At 48.4% G+C, this 17,226-nt stretch overlaps 1 protein-coding gene across 7 annotated transcripts in view; it reads left to right on the forward strand.

Moving 5' to 3' along the window:
- SEL1L3 (SEL1L family member 3) overlaps positions 1–17,226 on the forward strand; it is a 105,430-nt gene that overhangs the window by 7,267 nt on the left and 80,937 nt on the right. For all 7 annotated transcript variants that reach the window (XM_086705300.1, XM_086705299.1, XM_086705293.1 and 4 more), the window contains exon 2: positions 7,654–8,224. In XM_086705300.1, coding sequence (XP_086561426.1) covers positions 7,654–8,224 — 571 coding nt within the window. The remainder of the gene's footprint in view (positions 1–7,653; positions 8,225–17,226) is intronic.

The following is a 17,226-nucleotide window of genomic DNA, read 5'->3' on the forward strand; positions in this document are numbered from 1 at the left end:
GGAGACGGCTCCCCATCGCAAAAGACCTTGTGAATGTCAGGAATGGGAGGCAGGGGCTCAAGATTGGATGGAGTCCTCCGGTTAATATACAGGTGCCCACCCCCCCAGGAGCAGTGACCCAGGACAGACCACTGCGGGTCCTGACAGAAACGTTCACGCCCAGGACTTTAGTTCAGCAGGAAGCACTTAACCAAAATCCTACTGTGTGCCTGCCTACCTGTATTTCAGAAGCCAGAGACATAACAATGAGTAAGACATGGACTCTGACCTCATAATTTCTAAACAAAGGAACGTTGGGGGTAATTTTTCACTTCCGCTAATGCAAGCTGGCATGTGAAAATACCTATGAAGGTTGGACACGTGTCATGCCTGTAGCTGAAACTCTTCAAGTTAATTGCCTGATTTTCCTGGCAGGAAACAGCTCATAAGCACACACATGACTTGAGCCAGGAAATCAGCTTCAGCTTGATCAATATTTAGAGTGTGATGTGTTGCTAATCGGTGTTGGTTTTGTACATAACAGAGGTAGCCACAACTCACGGCGTAGCAGCTGTCCCCTGGGTCTCCTCCAGCCCACAAGATGCCAGCTTCCTACGTTGCATAGGTGTCCAAAGGACTGAAGACTGTAGTGCCTTCTGGCGGGATTCAGACCTTGCCCCTAAAGCCACACACGGTGATGTCAAGGTCCCCTTTGGGGCCAGCACTCCCCCATCCTATGAAGAAAACAATTGTCCATCCCTGAAATTGCTCTTCTCTCCTACTAACGCTTCTCCCACTTCTCCAGTCGTCTTTGTCAGCCCGTGAAATTTTCCAGCCCTGAAATTTTTAGCCTCGCTCGAACTTCTTATCCCACGTAGATGTTACTGAAACAATAGGAAGATGTCAACACCGCCGCCAGGGAACCTTAGCAAAATAACAAATCAAGCGCCATCAACCACACGTATATGAAATTATATCTAATTGCCCAGTCTCATTTCTTCGGTATGATCGTTCCTTCAAAGTGCATATTTTCTGTCATCTTGTGTTTTCCTGAATTCTAAATCTAGAATAAAAGCTTGATAATCTTAGAACAGGAGTCGGCAGACTGTGCCCCACGGGCCCGCCAGCCAGCCGCCTGTTTTGGTAAACACAGTTGTACTGGACCACAGCCGTGCTCGATCGCTTGTGAGTTAGTTGTCTGTGGCTGCTTTTCGGCAAAGCCGAGTAGTTTTCACGGACACCAAGTGGCCTACAAAACCGAAAATACTTACCATCGCGCCCTTTTTTTTAGAGGAAAACTGTGCTCGCTTCAAATCTGGAAGTGCACCATCCAGGAGAAATACGACGTAAGCCACAGATGCTAGTCACATAGGTAATTTCAGATTTTCTAAAAGCCACGTTTAAAAAGCAAACGGAGGGGCGCCTGGGTGGCTCAGTCGGTTAAGCGTCCGACTTCGGCTCAGGTCACGATCTCGCGGTCCGTGAGTTCGAGCCCCGCGTCGGGCTCTGGGCTGGTGGCTCCGAGCCTGGAGCCTGCTTCCGATTCTGTGTCTCCCTCTCTCTCTGCCCCTCCCCCGTTCATGCTCTGTCTCTCTCTGTCTCAAAAATAAATAAAGGTTAAAAAAATAGGGGCGCCTGGGTGGCGCAGTCGGATAAGCGTCCGACTTCAGCCAGGTCACGATCTCGCGGTCTGTGAGTTCGAGCCCTGCGTCGGGCTCTGGGCTGATGGCTCAGAGCCTGGAGCCTGTTTACGATTCTGTGTCTCCCTCTCTCTCTGCCCCTCCCCCGTTCATGTTCTGTCTCTCTCTGTCCCAAAAATAAATAAACGTTGAAAAAAAAATTTTTTAAAAATAAATAAATAAATAAATAAATAAAGATAAAAAGCAAACGAAAGAGGCGAAGTAAATTTTAGTCACGTGTTCGATTTAGCTTACTGCGTCTCCGTACGACCATTTCTACATATAACCGGTATAAGAAATATTAATGAGGTATTTTGCCTTTTTAAAAAAAAATCGTCTTTGAAACCCAGTGTATGTTCTACACTTAAGGCACAACTCCCTTTGTTCCAACCACGTGACCAGTGCTTCATGTGACTTGTGGCTACCTATCAGCTTAGCATGAGTCTAGGACCCATAAACCTTGGACTTAGTTTTGCTGCACTTGAGACTTGGAAGTATGTGAAAATAAAATAATCTTCATGTGCATAGGTAGAGATTTCCTTTGAAAACAGAATTTTGAGGGAAGGGCCCGGAGAGAGTATGCTGTCAGGTGTCCTACACCTTCTTCATTTTCATCTGTCACCACCGATCTCCACAGTGATGAGCCCGATGTGCGGAAGGTCACGGGTCATCAAGCAAAACTGAAACCGGTTTCCACGTGCCGTGCTTATTCACTTGGGACAGTGGACTGTGCGTGTTTAGCCCTGAGATGTAAGATAACGGACACTGTTACCAACTGCACTTTGCAATGAAATCTGGTGAAATCGAATAGCCTTCCCTCCAGAATTTGGTTTACCAGAAAGATTCACTGGAGTTCCTAGCGTCAGTACTAAACGCGTGGTTAGGGGTGTCTGGGCGTCTCAGCCAGTTGAGAGTCCAACTCTTGGTTTTGGCTCAGGTCACGATCTCATGGTTTGTGAGTTTGAGCCTCGCGTCGGGCTGTGTGCTGACAGGGAGGAGCCTCCTTGGGATTCTCAATCTCTCCTTCTCTCTCTCTGCCCCTCCCCCACTCACTCTGTCTCTGTCTCAAAATAAATAAACTTTAAAACAAATTAAGGGGTGCCTGGGTGGCTCAGTCAGTTGAGCTTCCGACTTCGGCTTGGGTCATGATCTCACCGTCCGTGAGTTCGAGCCCCGCGTCGGGCTCTGTGCTGACAGCTCAGAGCCTGGAGCCCGTTTCAGATTCTGTGTCTCCCTCTCTCTCTGACCCTCCCCCGTTCATGCTCTGTCTCCCTCTGTCTCAAAAATAAATAAACATTAAAAAAAATTAAAAAAAAAATAAAACAATTTTAAAAAAAGATTAAAAAATAACTCAAGTGGGAGGGGCGCCTGGGTGGCTCAGTGAGTTGAGCGTCCAACTCGTGATTTCAGCTCGGGTCACGATCTCACGGTTGTGGGATCGAGCCCTGAGTCGGGCTCTGTACTGACAGCAAGGAGCCTGCTTGGGAGTCTCAGTCTCTCCTTCTCTCTCTGCCCCTCCCCTGCTTACGTGTTCTCTCTTGCTCTCTCTCAAAATAAATAAATAAACTTCAAAAACAATTGAAGTGGGTGAAGAGGGCTGGGGTGAGTCTTTAAGGAATACATAAGAGGAATGAGGAAGAGGTTTAAAGTCATTCTCTGAGAAAGAACACAAGGTAATATTTAATATACCACAGCACGTGTTGGACTCTAGTCCAGTTGCCTCACTAACTGGGCCAATGTCTTCTTTCCAGGGAACTGAGCGTTAGGGGCACTTGGTAGGAGGGACACCAGCCACCGTTGGCCGCTGTGCCGTCCAGCTTCCATCTGCACCTGTGGCCTCGGTCTTCAGCCACCCTCTGCTGTGGGCTCGAGGCCGGATTCCCGTCTTGAGCGGTGGGCCAGACCTCCACACGTCCGACAAGCCACTGCTTATGGACAAATGCTGGGGGTATCTCTCATTCACAAGGAAGCTGAATTCAGCCCGGCAACTCTTCAGTCTTGCTGTTGTGCGCTGTGGGGTGAAGAACGGGGGGAGAGAGAGAGTGAAAACGGGGTTGGTGGGGGGAGGCTTCTGGGCTTGCCTCTGCTGAGCCACCGGCCTGGGTGATGTCGGAGAGCATCGCCTCTCAGCGACCCATTTCCTCGTTGGGAAAATGGGGTGGGCTGATTCCTCGCCAAGGGCTCATCCACTCTAACAGTTGCCACTTCTAATTATAAGATTATTTTTATGTTTGTTCCCCCCTCCCCCGTGTAATTTGGAAGTATAAATGAGGACATAAAACAATTAAACCCCTTACTGCGGGGGCAGACAGTTTGGACTGTACCCACCTCTTTACATATTTCTTCCCACGCTTTTCCCATGACTAATCAAAAGGAATGGCCATTCTTCTGTTCTCACTCTGCCACTTGGAGAAACTATGTTTTTTATTTTCATCTTTAGGACAGTTGTTCCCCCCCACCGCCCCCCGCCCTACTCTGTTTTGTTTTGCGATATTCATGTAATACAGAATTCAAAGATAATAAGTAAGAATATACAGCCAATGTCCCTCTCTTACCCTGTCTTCTGGTCACTTTATCCTTTTCCATGTGAGCAACCCGTGCTATGTGTATTAAAGAAAATATATATATATTTTCCTTTATTTATTTATTTTTTAAAATGTTTTAATGTTTATTTACTTGAGAGAGAGAGAGAGAGAGCAGGGGAGGGGCAGACACACACACACACACACACACACACACACACACACACACAGAATCCGAAGCAGGCTCCAGGCTCTGAGCTGTCAGCACAGAGCCCGACATGGGGCTTGAACCACAGACCGTGAGATCATGACCTGAGCCAAAGTCAGAAGTTTAACCGACTGAGCTACCCACGCACCCGAACCAGCAGTCTCTTGATGGACATTTAGTTTTCCATCTTTTGCTATTACAAACAGTGCTGCAGTGAAAACATGTACGTACATCATTTTGCACAAATTTGAGAGTATGCGTAGGATAACATCCTAGAGGGGGAATTGTTGGACTGGAGGGTTTTTTATACTTTCGATGGCTATTGCCTGACCACCATCCACAGAGATCACTCTTATCAGCAATACATAAGAGGCCCATCTGGCCGGTACAGTGTGTTGTCGGACTCTTTTGATCTGTGTGAACCTAGTCAGTTCAAACTGGTATCTTCAGTGTCATTTCCATGTGCCTTTCCTTTACTATCCGTGGGAATTCACTAATTGATGAACTATGTCATTTCGCTCATTTTTCTTGATTGTTAGCTTTGTTTCTAATTGACTGTCAGTGCTTTTAAAATAGAAACGCAGTTCCCTTTTACAGAAATTTTCGTTGATTCTTCACTGTTAGTAGAATGAGACTCCACATTCCTTGGACTGGGATTCAGTGTCCTTCCTTGAGAGCCAGAACTCTGCCTTTAGTTTTTCAACCTCACATCCCTATGTCCTTTTGTGTCATTCCCCTCCTGTTCTCTGGTCAAAGCAATCTGCCCTGTATCTGGTCCCCACGTACGTCGGTGTTTCCCTGCCTTCTTGCCCCTGCTGATGCTGTTCACACCACTTGCAGAGTTTTTCCCTTTGCCTGTCTTCCTAAAGAACTTCTCTTCATCCCTCAAAGCCCAACGGAAATACCATTGTTTCCATATAGGCTGTTCTAGAACCCCCAGGAAGAATGACCCTCCCCTGGGATTGTATTCCTGTAGGACTTGCTTATAGTCCGACTAGAGCACTGACACGCTCTGCCTTGTGTCACTATTTATAAACACGATTTCCTGATACCCACATTTATGTCTTAGCCCCCTCTGCGTCTCCTACACCCTTCAGCCAGAATTGAAAAAAGAGTCCTTATTTCTTCCTTCTTTGGAAAAGACCACAGTGACCTTCCTCTTTAAACTTGTAAAAATATTCACAGCACAAAATTTACCATCGTAACCACTTTCAAGTGTATAGTTCAGGAACATTAAGTACATTCACACTATTGTGCAACCATCACCAAATCCATCTCTGGGACTCTTTTCATCTTGTAAAACTGTAAGTCTGTGCCCTTTAGACACTCGCTCCCCGTGATCTTCTCCCCGCAGCCCCTGGCAACCACCACCCTCCTTTCCGTCTCTACGAATCTGACCGCTGCAGGTATCTTCTCTAAGCAGAATCATGCGGTATTTATTCCTTGTGACTGGCTTATTTCACTTCGCATAATGTCCTCAACGTTCGTCCATATTGTGGCATGCGTCAGACTTCCTTTTTCAAGCGGGATCATATTCCGTTGGGTGTGTAGATCACATTTTGTGTATCCATTTATTCATCGAGGTCAATTCTACCTCTTGGCTGTTGTGAATAATGCTGCTGTGAACATGGGTGTGTGTCTGTGAGTGTATCTCTTCGAGTCCCTGTTTTCTTCTCCTTTTTTTTTTATTTTTTATTTAAAAAAAATTTTTTTTTCAACGTTTATTTATTTTTGGGACAGTGAGAGACAGAGCATGAACAGGGGAGGGGCAGAGAGAGAGGGAGACACAGAATCGGAAACAGGCTCCAGGCTCTGAGCCGTCAGCCCAGAGCCTGACGCGGGGCTCGAACTCACGGACCGCGAGATCGTAACCTGGCTGAAGTCGGACGCTTAACCGACTGCGCCACCCAGGTGCCCCTGTTTCCTTTTTTTTTTTAATTTGTTAATGTTTTTATTTATTTTTGAGACCGAGAGAGACCCAGCATGAGCAGGGGAGGGGCAGAGAGAGGGGGAGACACAGAATCTGAAGCGGGCTCCGGTCTCTGAGCTGTCAGCACAGAGCCCGGCGCGGGGCTCGGACCCACGGAGTGTGAGATCATGACCTGGGCTGAAGTCGGACGCTCAACCGACTGAGCCACCCAGGCGCCCCTCGAGTCCCTGTTTTCAACTGTTGGAGGTGTGTAGCCAGAAGTGGAATTGCTGGGTCACGTGGTAATTCTAGGTTTTGTTTTTTTGAGGAACTGCTACACTGTCTTCCTCAGTGGCTGCGGCATTTTACCTTCCCACCGGCCATGTACAAGGATTCCAGTTTCCGAACGTCCTCTCCAGTGCTTGTTAGTTTTGTTTTCTGTTTGTTTTTGGATAACGGCCATACAAATGGGTGTGAGGCGGTCCAAAGTAACCTTTTTGCCATTGTGTTTTGGATGCCTGAATCACAAAAGTTATATTTGGAAGAGCTCTTAGCACCCATACATCAGCGCCTTATGCTGGAAACATTGCCTTGATCTCATGACCAACTTCCAAGATTTCTTCTGGAAGGAAGGTCCATTTTAAGAGGTCTTCGTTGTTTAAAGAACTAGGTAAATACACGGCTAAAATCCTTCTTGGCACCTGGAGCACCATCCGTGGTGAAAGAATCAGACAACACAGTCTGTGGTCCAAGGTTGGCTGTGTGTGATTTGGAGCAGCCGGAACCTCCTGCTGGTCCATCCGTCATGCGTGCTTGTCCTGGCTCAGAACTTCACGGGAGAAAAAGAGGCCAGGTTGGCATCCCCATCATGCTCCCTCTCGGGTGCACTTTGAACTCTTCTCCCGCCCTTTGATTTGGCTGTGTCTGATCACCATTTGAAGTCAGGACAATAGTTTGGAAATGTCTGAAGCTGGCTCGTCCCTTTTTTTCACACCAAGGCAGGTTCGCAGCTCCTGGATTTGTTGCGAACTACCTCCTCCATTTGGAAACCAACTCTGGAATGATTGCCACGGAGCTTTGAAAGCCCCATTTTGATCAGCAGATGCTACTGAGTCTGGGGAGAGAGTTGAATGTGGCCTAATCTTCATTCTTGTGTGCGTGTGTGTGTGTGTGTGTGTGCGCGTTTTTCTCTAATTGTTCAGTAGGGGTTTTGCCATCTTTCGTGTCCCACGTTCTCTGCTTTATGTAGACGGGTATTTTTGTATCCCAGGAAAATGATTCACATATCTGTTAATATGATGATTTTTTAACTCCCTGTATTTCTTTCTTCTTCTTCCTCTTTTTTTTCCTTTTCAGAATGTCGTGCCGTCTTTGGGCAGGCAGACGTCCCTGACGACGTCGGTAACACCCAAAGCGGAACAGAGCATGGCTTACAAAGACTTTATTTATTTCACCGTCGTTGAAGGGAACGTCCGCAATGTTTCTGAAGTCTCGGTTGAGTATTTATGCTCTCAGCCGTGTGTTGTCAATCTGGAAGCCGTTGTCTCGTCCGAGTTCAGAAGTAGCATCCCTGTGTACAAAAAGAGGTGGAAAAATGAAAAGCATCTTCACACCAGCAGGACACAAATAGTGCACGTGAGATTTCCGAGCATCATGGTTTACAGAGATGATTATTTCATCAGACACTCCATTTCGGTATCCGCGGTGATACTACGCGCCTGGATTACTCACAGATACAGTGGTGGAGACTTGAATGTTAAATGGGAGGACAATTTGCTACATGCCGTAGCTAAGAATTATACTCTGCTGAAGACGGTCCCGCCTTTCGAACGCCCTTTCAAAGACCATCAAGTGTGCCTGGAGTGGAACATGGATTATATTTGGAACCTTCGGGCAAACAAGATTCCCCAGTGTCCTCTTGAAAGTGGTAGGTCATTTGCCTTGCAAGCAACCTCATGCGTATTTCTTCAGATAGCCAGTATCACGAGAGGATGGTGGAGAAGGTTCTTACACCAGCAGTGGGGGGAGGTGAGGAAAATGGCGGGCACACCGAGCCTGTAGTTTAGGACTTTAGGGAGAAAGAGGGAGGAAGTAAAAAGGTGAAGAGGGGCGCCTGGGTGGCGCAGTCGGTTAAGCGTCCGACTTCAGCCAGGTCACGATCTCGCGGTCCGGGAGTTCGAGCCCCGCGTCGGGCTCTGGGCTGATGGCTCAGAGCCTGGAGCCTGTTTCCGATTCTGTGTCTCCCTCTCTCTCTGCCCCTCCCCCGTTCATGCTCTGTCTCTCTCTGTCCCAAAAATAAATAAACGTTGAAAAAAAAAAAATTAAAAAAAAAAAAAAAAAAGGTGAAGAGAGGGGAAGTGTAGAGATTGCGCTGGAGGGTCACAGAGGTCGTGGAGGGACCTTCAGAGGCTTGGGTCTGAACTGGGAAAGGAGCGTTACTGCCACTGAAACAGGCACTGGGGAAGTCTTCCTCCCCCTCTCCCCTCATGAACCCTTTGACTATCAGTTATTTTTAGGTGGAGTGTGTTTTTCCGGGAGGAGATGAGAACCAGAGCAGCCCGTGTGTCAGGCAGGAAATCACGTGGGACTTTTTCAGCCCAGCATACCCGGATTCAACTCCTTGCTCTGCCACTTTCTGCCTGTGAACCGTGGCATTCTGGGAGCCTCAGTTTTCTTATCTGTAAAATGGGGATAATAAGTAGCAATTCCCTCAGAGCAGTGCTGTGGAAATTAAATGAGATGTAATGTGCTTAACACATAACCAGCACTTGATAAAATTAGCCACCACGACGATAGGGTCCAAACTCTACATCTTATCCTAAATGTCCCATGGTTATAGCCACCGAAGGACCAGTGCAGGAGGTTCCCGTGCCCTCCGTTAAGCACCGGGGTTGGAGATCTCTGGCTGTGCACTCTTAGAAGTTCTCTCCATTGGTAAGAGGCACACCTTGCTATGTGGATGCTGAGAGCCTGCTGGCCCTTCTGCCCATCCTGCGATGGGGAGTCAACCTGGGCATGCTCCCAGCACTCACCTGGAACCCGGCCATATTTCCTGAAATGTGGCCCTAGGACCAGCTGCAGCGGAGTCACCCAGGGCTCTGGTAAATGCAGATTTCCAGGCCCCATCCATATCCTCCTCCGTCAGGATCTGTAGGGTGTGGGGCCCTGAAATCAGCATTTTAAACACACTCCGGTGACTCCGATGTATCTTAAAGCTTAGGGGGCCTCTAGAGCAGGGGCAGAGCTGGTAGAACTCTGATCTAGAGTAACTGTGGCTCAACCCCCCAGCAGGCTTGGTGGGCGAAGCAAACCCATGGGCCTGTGATAGCAGACCCTTCCTCAGGAGGCGCCTGGATGGCAAATCACATCTAGGCGTCATCACTCCTAGATGACTTAAGAACACTGAGAAGATGATGGCCACGAATGTCTCCTGGGGCCACCCCCAAACAGCCCTGCATATAATGACAGCTTCCAGGGCCGGTACTACCATATATTATAGTTGGTCGAAGGCCACTTGCCATAGAACGAACACATTTGCCATTAAAAATAATCTCTTTCTTTCGAAATGATTTTCGATTTGCAAGAAGCTGCAAAATGGTAGAGTCCCATATATCCCGCTTCCCCCTAATGGTGACGTCTCCCCCAACTGTAGTGCAGTATCAAAGCCACGAAACTGATGTGGATCTAATCCTGTTGAACTAGACTGCAGACCTTGTTCAGAATCCACCCGTTTTTACGTGCACTTCTGCGTGTGTCTAGTTCCATGCGATCTTATCCTGCGTTTTGTCTGAATGGCCTCGTTCTGTGTCTGGCTTATTCCCTGTTTGTGTGGTGCTTTTAAATACAGATATGCAGAAGAAGAAGGCAGATTCCTTTTCTGTGTGTGTGTGAGTGGGGGGTAGGGCGGGGCAGGTAATTAACTAGTCGAGCTGCCTGCATTTCGATGATCAGTGTGCATCCTTCTTCCAGGCAGAACCCCATGCTAGCATCTTTCTGGAATGCCCTCCACGGGGAGACCTAATTTATTAAGGAGAAGGAAGCACGAGGCTCGTACAGCCGGTTTTGATTTGCCTCCGATCTTGTCAGGGCGTAATGATTCCATTTCATGTTTGGCAAATCACATATTTCTCATTGAACAATGACTAAATTGCAAGCTGGAAGTTTTTAAATGAAGTCATTTATGGACTGGCTGAGGTCTTAGGGCGCCCGAACATACCCTTAACAGGTGAACTGCCTTTTCTTTTCTTTTGTTGTTCCTTCCTGTGTTCACGGAGCTTTGGAACAGCGCAGTGGGATTTTTCTCCCCACCTTATTCCGAGCATTACTTTTGGGGTGAGAGCAAATCTAATAAGAGCGTAACGCAGAGGAAAACCTTTTCTAATAATTAAAGTCACCACAAATGGGGGGAGGGGGCTCTGTGCACTTTCAGACCAGGTCTGTGTGCGTGGCTGTGATTCCTTCCAGAATCACAGAGAAAGGGGAACATTTCCTCTCCCTCTCTTTAAAAGAGGAATCAAAAGAGTGTCTGCGGCCGCCCTTTGGAAAGTGTCCACGACCTTTGTTCTTGATGCGGCTGTGCAATGGAAGGGGGCCAGGCCTCTGGCTTGTTCTTAGCAGGGGCTTCTCTATTCGGCTCTTGATGAACAAGAGTCAAGTCAGAACAACAAGATGGCATTAGGGAGCCGCGGGGGTGCCTTTCATGTCTGGTCCCCTTGCAGTCTGCAGCCAGCCCTGGTGTGGCGTGTGGGGGGGACGTTTTCTGTGTCGAGTGCCTGGTGTCCTACGAGGGCTCCGTGTCTGAACTGAAGTGCCCCCTGACTCGCTTTCATTTGCTTTTTCCTTTACAAAGAGAGAGCAAGCCAAGGTCCCCATGCACGGCTGTTCCGTGAGTGTGGCTGAGTGCCTCTCCACCTAAAGCTTAGGTTCGGCTCCCGAGGTGAGGGTTGTATGCACCCGCCCCCCCCCGCACCCCCCCTACCGCTCCCCGGAAGCTTATCTCCTTTGCCAGGACCGTGGCAAGCCCGGCCGGTGGTCCGATTGTTGGTGGACACGTGGGTAGAGTTTTGTCCCACCTTGCTGAGAAAATCTAGCCCAGATCAAAAGTCAGCAGCCTTTCAGGACACGTGTGTGCCAAGGCTTGGCCACGTGCCCTCCTGGTGCACCTGCTCCGGCTGCATTCTGGGCATGTGGGCCATAGGTGGCCAGGCACGCCACACCTGAGGCTCCACTTACTCTTGTCCGTTTCCTGGGGGGAGGGGACCAGGCGGTAGCAGTCATCCCTCACCCGTTAAACCTGTGTCTGACTCATGCATGACCATCGAGAAAAATCCGAGGCACGGGCAGCAACTCTAGGCCCACCTGGACTTCTCTTCATGCCTGTCCTGCCGAGAGGTGAGAGGGCCGCTGGTCCCGTGGCCCCCGTCTTCAGACTACGTTGCATATTCAATCACTGCTCGCCATGCATATTGCTGTCCTACTGGCCTGTGTCACAGCCTGGCTTTGCCCTCATTCCTCACATGGCAACCGGTGCAAGGGGGTCCCACCGCCCCCCACCCCCCCGCAGGCGGTCCCTCCCATTACAGTGAGGAAGAGCTGCCCAAGACCCTTACCATGGCCCGTGCAAGGTGTCCCCGTCCTCTTCCTGTTCCTGTCCCCTTCCCACTGCCTCTCCTGCCATGCTCCCCCCCCCACCTGTCCACCTGCTCCGGCCCCACGGACCTGCTTGTTCCTCCTTGAGCTTCCTGAGTTCATTGTCCCTTTGGGACACTTATGTCCCTGCTCCCTTGCCCTACATGGCTTGCTCCCTTGCGTCAGGCCTCCATGCTAATGTCGTCTCAGGAGAGAAGACTCCCCTGACCACTTTATCTATGATGGCAGCCCCACCCCTCCCTCTCCCCCCCCCCCACCATCGTCATCTATCTTTATTTTCCTTCTCCGCCTTATCGTCACCAGACATTGTAATTAAATATGCGTCATTGCTTTTTTGCCTGTTGAATGTCTCTGTCTGGTAGGCAAGCTCCGTAACGCCAAGGTCCTGGCTTGTTTTATGCGGTGCCCGCCGCAGCCCCTAGCACAGGCCAGGCATGCGGTGACTCTTTGTGAATTGAGTGATGAATGCTCTTAGCCACGGGGCAAGGACCTTTTTCTCCTAGGGCTGTGTGTGACCGTCACACTGTGACATCCTCACACAGCTGTGTTGTCACATTAGGGAGCATGCAGGGGTCGTGGGCGGCTGTGTGCCGTCCCTAGGCTTGCGCACACACACCACAGCTGATCGGATAGAGCCCATCAGGGCGGTGCTGGTTAAGGATGCAGACTCTTGGTCAGTGATTCTCCTCGACAACCACACATGAGCTCACCTTTGCTCTGCCCTCGTGGTTTGAGTCTGCGATTCCTCACCTCCTGCTTTGACTACATCGGTGTCTTTTACGGGGGGGGGGGATAGCCTTCCCCACTGCCCCCCAATACCTCCTCCCCACTGCCACACCATACCCATTATTTCCAGTAGCCAGGTCACATTTTCCCTCCCCCCCCCCCGCCCCTGCCCTGAAGATTATTTTTCTTCTCTTTTCTTTTTGTCACCCCCAACATCAGAAATTAAATTCTCCCCCCTCTGGCCTTCCCTAACCTCGTGTTGGTACTTCTTTCCCTACACAAGGTGTATCATGTTCGGGTCAACTAGACAAAGAGTGATTGAGCACCTGCTATGTATCAATTTCTTTACTAAGTCAGGTGGCTCCAAGATGCAGACATGGTCCCCTCTGTCTTTAGGTGCTTACGTGGGAGGGGAAAACAGCCACCCCATAGTAACAGCCGCTTTCTGTTACTGAGTACTCGCTGTGTGTTAGGCATTGTGCTAAGTGCTTTATGTATCTCATTTAATCTGCCCAGCACCCTCCTGTCAGATTTGCAGAGGAGGAAACTGACTCAGAGAGTTAGTGTGACCTGTCTCAGGTCGCACCGCTCTTGATGATGGAGCAGAGATTGGAACCCAGGTCGTCTGGTTCCCAAACCCCACACATAACAGTCTCCACTACGGAGAGAAGTCATGAGACCATTTCTTGACTTTAAGTCATTCATTCATTGAAAAAAGCTATTGAGCAGTCTCTGTGTGTGCAGAACTTTGCTCGGCTTCTTCACAGAGGAGGCGACACTTGAACAGAGACTTAAAGGGTGACTTAGAGTTTTCATAGTCAGAAAACGAGTAGGGGGAACAGCATCCAGGCAGAAGGGAAAGCACGAATGACAACACACAGAGGAGAAAATGCAGCCGGGTGGCAGAATGGCGACAAGTCTGCATCTCTTGATGTGTGAGGTTTCGTCCTGCCCGCCACCTCTGAGTGGGTGGGGGAGGCCACCTAGATGCGGTGTTGAGAAGGATTCTGAGGCTGAGTCTGGGCCTGAGTCTGAGAATGAGCGCCATGTGGACGGATGACCAGTGTCTGCCACAGGGTGGCGATGTGGAGTAGCAGCTCCTTGCTCTGTGTTTGTTCACCCAGGTAGAGGAGGCTCAGGTGTGAGTTGGGCAGTTCAGGAAATTACACTAGAATAGCAGGTTGGGGCCCCACCTGGAAGGTTCTTAAATGCCATGCGAACGTGTATTAAGCATTCTGCCCTACTGTCTGTCTATATGAACATTTTTCTGTTCTTCCCTTTTAGGACAGAAACTGGGGAACGTGGCAGTTTCCTTCTTTTCCGTTCTCTTTTCCTTTTGCTAAACATCCGGTCTCATCTTCAGATCCGGTGGATTAGAAGTGTGATTTCTTACAACAAAATTCCATTACAACAAAGTAATGGAAGGACTAAGTCAGATATTGGAGCCAGGCTTTACCTGTCTCTGAAAATACCAGTTAGAAGTCAATGACATGATGATAATGTTTATAACTATGAGAACCATGTGTTTGGCACTTTTATTAAAAAAAGAGAGACTTAGTTCTCCCCCCCCCCCCCCCCCCCCCCCCCCAGTTAATCACGGTAGTCTGAATTTCTCAGTAATAACACTAATTAGTGCCTGGTATCTGCCTTGCCCTTTATGATTTTCAGAATACTTTTTGTGTGCACATTGTCTCATTTAATCCTCATAATAGTCCCATGGGAAGGAGTCTTATTCTCATCCTTTCTTTTCAGAGGAGAAAACCAAGGCTCAGTTTGTTTAACGGGAGTCCAAGCTTCCTGATTCCTTCGACTTTGCTATGCCGCCTCTCTGAAATATGCTAATACAGCCCTAACCCAGGTTCTAAATTAGAAGGAATATTCTTTTTTTAAGTTGAATTTTTACTGATGTGAATCATCCTGTTTTCCTCACCCACTGGACTTTGTCTCTTTGAAGCAGATTGAATAGCCGCAGAGGCCCAGGGCGGGGAGGCCTCCGAATGTGGCTGTCCCTTTCTCCCTGCCTGCGTGGAAATGCTCAGACTTTGTTCTCTGCTGTTTTAGCCTAAAAAGGAATACATGTACCTGGTAAAAAATTCATAGAGTGTAAAAGGGATTGGAGCAAGAGCGAGTTCCCGCCCACTCTGTGTTCAAGTTCTTTTCCTGGAGGCAAACTCACTAATACTGGTTTCTGTGTCTCTTTCCAGAAATGTTCTCTGCTCACATAAGCATTAAGTTGACGGCCCTTGTCTTCGTACACACATGGGAAGATACTGTAAACTCTGTCCTACACTCATTAACAATACAGCAGAGATTTTTCTATGTTACTGCATGTTACATGGCCTCATTCTTTTCAATAGCTGCTTAACAAATCCTGTTGCCTGACGGCTCATAATTTACTCAGCCTGCCCCTGCTGATGGTCACGCATATTGGTCACGTATTTTACTATTTTACTATCAACAATAAGGGTTCACGGAACATCCCTGTCCATGTATCTTTGTACACACCTACAAGCATATTTGGAGGATAAATTCCTGGGAGTGGAATTTATTTTATTCTTAACACTCCTACTATTGAATATTCTACTGACTTCCTTACTCGCCCACTTCACTGCCTTGTATCCTTTGGGGGGAAGTTCTGACCTAAATCATACTTGCTAGAAAATGGAATTTTAGTTCTCAGGCTTTGCTTTTAAAGAAAATGAAACACCCAAACAGTCCTGCCTTTTAACGTCCCGTGTTCGGAAAGCGCGATTGAATTACCCGTACTCTCGCTTTCCTTCTCCAGGTTGGAAAATCTTAACTTCTTTTCCTCCCGTTTCCACTTACAGACTTTTAGCTGGTTATTTTTTGCCTCAAGATTATCTCTAACTTCTCCACAAACGGCCCGAGGTCTCCCCTGTGTCACTGTGGTGGTGCTTGAAGCCTGTCCTCAGGAGGGTTTTGTTACGTGGAAATGGGACCCTCTCCAGAGCAGATGTCCATGTCAGGGCTCTGATCACCCTGTTGAACTGGAGAGTGGGCTGTATGGCCAACCCCGGCCACCCCACTCAGATTAGATGGTGGGGGGGTGGGGGGGGGGGGCCTGGTCAGTCTCCACAGGCGCTAGCCGTAGTGCTGAAGAAGGACGGTGACGCAGGCTTTTGCCGAGCCAAGCTGTACCCTGAAGGAGAGCCTGGATGTGTGGTAGTGGTGGGTCCCTGGAGGGTCAACGTAGCAGCCATCCTCTAACCAATATGGGCATATTTCAGTCTTTTAACCACCAGCGAGGCCACCCAGGGGCAAGCCCGCTGAACCTCAGCGTGAGTTCTCTTTGATAAGGCCTTTGAGATACGATGTGGTTTCAAAAGAAGCCCATTGGGTTTGTAGCGGGAGACCTGCTTTGAGTCACGTCTGCATCTCTTATTAGCCGTAAAACCTTCAACGAGACACTAACACTTTCCTTGTCTCCCAGTGAAGGAGTTTGCGCCATACAAAATCCAATGCCTCCTCTTGCTCTAAAGTTGGAGAAAATAAAACAAGCAGAACAGTCAAGGTGGCGGCTTCCAACCCTGAACCGTGTCCCTGGTATTTTATGTTTATGTCATAGTGATGCCTTTTTCCTGCCTAACTTCTTCATTCAAGATTAGCCAAAGAAAGGGATTTGGGGGAAGGGTCTGAAAGAAGAGAGACTGTGATCTGATTTGGGCAGCACGGGGCACATTATAAAATTGTGAAAAGTGTTGAGCAAAAGAGAGGCGGGTTTAAATCCTGACTCGGCCGCACTGTGTTCATTTGTCCATTCATTTCTTCATTCGTTCACTCCCTCAGCATTTGTGGAGCCTCAGGGGTTGGGTGCCATTCTGGACTCCAGGGAAGGGGTAACAATTGCAGTAATGTCCCTGCTCTCTTAGGATTTATATTCTAGAGGCACCTGGGCAAGCCACTTATCCTCTTTGGACCTAAATTTTGGACTTAAGTTTTTGTACCTGTGAAGTACTCTTACTCCCCATTCTGGTGCCCATGACAGCCATCACCAATCAAGCATAGCACGCCAAGCAGCCACAACCAGTTAATAGAAAACAAGCCTACATGTTATCCCGGGCTAGCCGAATTCTTAAATCCTTTCCTGCTCCAGAATTTCATTCTTACTCCTTCTAAGTAAATGGGAAGACAGGATTATACTGAAGAAAAAATTGCAGTAGAACCCCAAAATAGAACCATTGAAGCTGCAGGTCTTACAGGGAAACCACCATCGCTTTGGTTTTTATTGGGTACGAAAGGTATGTGATTTGTAAAATTATCTTAGATCTTTCGGTCTTAGATTTTTTCATCCACATCTTTTGCTGCAAGTTCTCCTGCTCAACCTGCTTTACTTTGATCCCTGGATAAAGGAGAGGCTCATCAGCATTGACTTTTAACTCCTTTCCCTTTGGAAACCTCTTTATGAAGCCTCCTTTTACTGGAGGCAGGCTGGGCAGAATCAAATCCTGCTTCTTTTGATAAATGTTTCTACTGCACACGAGGTAACTCAACAGCAATCACTAGCAGAAGGCCTCCTAGGGGGCTAACGTGGCC

The sequence above is a fragment of the Puma concolor genome, chromosome B1, assembly GCF_028749965.1.
Source record: "Puma concolor isolate L17-30 chromosome B1, mPumCon1.1.hap2, whole genome shotgun sequence".
Lineage (NCBI taxonomy): Eukaryota > Metazoa > Chordata > Mammalia > Carnivora > Felidae > Puma > Puma concolor.